The sequence below is a fragment of the Spinacia oleracea genome, chromosome 1 (assembly GCF_020520425.1).
Source record: "Spinacia oleracea cultivar Varoflay chromosome 1, BTI_SOV_V1, whole genome shotgun sequence".
NCBI lineage: Eukaryota > Viridiplantae > Streptophyta > Magnoliopsida > Caryophyllales > Amaranthaceae > Spinacia > Spinacia oleracea.
This window is the reverse complement of record NC_079487.1, coordinates 12,987,474-12,989,647: the sequence shown is the minus strand read 5'-3', so window position 1 is coordinate 12,989,647 and position 2,174 is coordinate 12,987,474. Positions and strand designations below refer to the sequence as shown.

General features: G+C 47.4%; 1 protein-coding gene across 1 annotated transcript; it reads right to left on the bottom strand.

Annotated features, from left to right (window-relative positions):
- Window positions 1–318: 318 nt before the first annotated feature.
- On the bottom strand, window positions 319–1,499 carry LOC130466270 (uncharacterized). The gene is made up of 2 exons (XM_056835046.1): window positions 1,020–1,499; window positions 319–732 (listed from the first exon to the last, which is right to left on the bottom strand). Exons 1-2 carry the CDS (start codon window positions 1,474–1,476, stop codon window positions 698–700), a joined length of 492 nt encoding a protein of 163 aa, XP_056691024.1. The 5' UTR covers window positions 1,477–1,499; the 3' UTR covers window positions 319–697.
- Between the last annotated feature and the right edge of the window lie 675 nt (window positions 1,500–2,174).

The window sequence follows — 2,174 nt, the reverse complement described above, 5'->3', positions numbered from 1 at the left end:
CTCATAAGGTGTTTTATTGTCAAGGATCGGGGTAGGTGTACGGTTTATCAAGTAACAGGCGGCCAAAATACATTCCCCCCAAAATTTTATTGGAAGATTTCCTTGAAAACGTAACGCCCTCCCAACATTCAAAATATGTTGGTGTTTTCTCTCGACTCTCCCATTTTGTTGAGGCGTCCCAACACACGACGACTCAAACAGAATCCCATGTTGACGAAAATAATTTTGTAAGCAATTGAATTCAGTACCATTATCACTGCGTACTACCCGAAGGGATCTATTAAACTGACACTTAATCATGGCAACAAAATTAAGAAATGTCGATGCAACTTCCATTTTATTATTCAGTAAATAAATCCACACACCTCTAGAATAATCGTCAACAATGGTAAAAAAATACTTTGCCCCACAAGACGAGGGAGTCTTGTAGGGTCCCCATAAATCAAGATGAACCAATTCAAATGTGCGACTAGCACGACTAACACTAACTGGAAAACTCTCCCTACATTGTCTCGCCCGCGGACATACATCACAAATTGTTTTATTCTTCCTAATCTTATGACTCACATGAGGAAGTAACTGCAACACTTTTTCCGACGGATGCCCCATCCGTTGATGCCACAAGTCGACCACACACTCCACTGCTAGCACACGAACCTTTGGAGCCCCACCGAAAAAATATAGTCCTTCCTGTCGATCACCTACGCCAATCACCATCCTCGTCGAGCGGTCCTGAAGAACACACATTTTGTTAGTAAATTGAGCAGCACAATGTAATTCGTCACTTAATTGAGTTACAGAAATTAAATTGCAGTTCAATTTAGGCACAAATAGAACATTATCGAGCACGAAACCATCCTCCAAGACCACCGAACCATATTGGTTTGAATTTGCAGGTTGACCGTCCGGCAACACAACCTGTTGATTTCTTGATGTCTTGATATTTCTCAGGATTGAAATATCACCCGTCACATGACGTGATGCCCCACTGTCAACAATCCAACGTAAATCAAGATTACCTTGCAACTTGGTTGAAGGTCGTGACAAGATGTCAACTATTTGCTGGACTTGCTCCTTCGTCACCCCAACAAGCTCATGATTGGTTGTCGTAACTGCACCATGCGATCCGTCTCCACTCGTCACAGTGGTTGTCGCCCCTCCTGTGGCATTGCTCACGGCATTGGCACGAGCGACACCACTGGTCGACGACGCTGCCCCGCGAGCTACTCTGCCTCCTCTAATCGACGTCCTGCCTCCTCGACCAGGCCCTCGTCCACCTCGTTTCTTCTCATCCCACCATTCAGGAAATCCAATCAGCTGATAACAAGTTTCTTCCTCATGACCCTCACGATTGCAATGACCACAAAATCTGCCACTGACATCTCCCGACCTCGACCGAGCCTTAGTCTCGACCTTGAACGCCATGACACTCTCCGGACCTCTCGCAGCCTTGGCGCGCATGGTCTCGGTATTCATAACCGTCTGGTACGCCTCGTCGAGTCCTGGCAACGGCGATCGTGCTAACAGTTGTGCACGAATGGCTTTATAGTGATCATCCAGGCCAATTAGGAAATAGTGCAGACGATCTTCATCGTGAATGTCCCCCACCTGCTTCGCTATATTACACGTACAACCCGCACATACACACCTGGGAACTCGTGCATACTGTACGTACTCCTTCCATACCTTCGACAAGCGGCCATAGTACTCCATGACGCCCTCAGACGTGCCCTGCTTGCAACCACTCAGAGCCATCTTAATATGGCAGACCCTGGTGCCCGACACGACGCAGTACCGCGTCCTCAAATGACTCCACAACTCGTGAGCAATATCAAAGTCCTCCAGATTCGAACGCAAACTCTCGTCAATGGTGTTTGTGATCCAAGACACCACCATCGAATTGACCGCAATCCAATGTTTCATCTTCGTCTCGTCCGTAATGGGCTCCTTCACAGACCCATCAAGAAAACCAAATTTGAATTTTGAAATCATCGAGCGACGAACGGCTTTGGCCCATTCATCGTAGTTCGATGCTCCTCTCAGTTTCACAGGGGTGATAACAATACCGGGGCCGTCGCCTGACCCGAGATAGTAGTCTAGGTCGACGGCGGCGGCGATGACCTTTGGTGGTGCCTCCTCATCGGAACTCATGGTGATACTTAAGGAATTGTTAA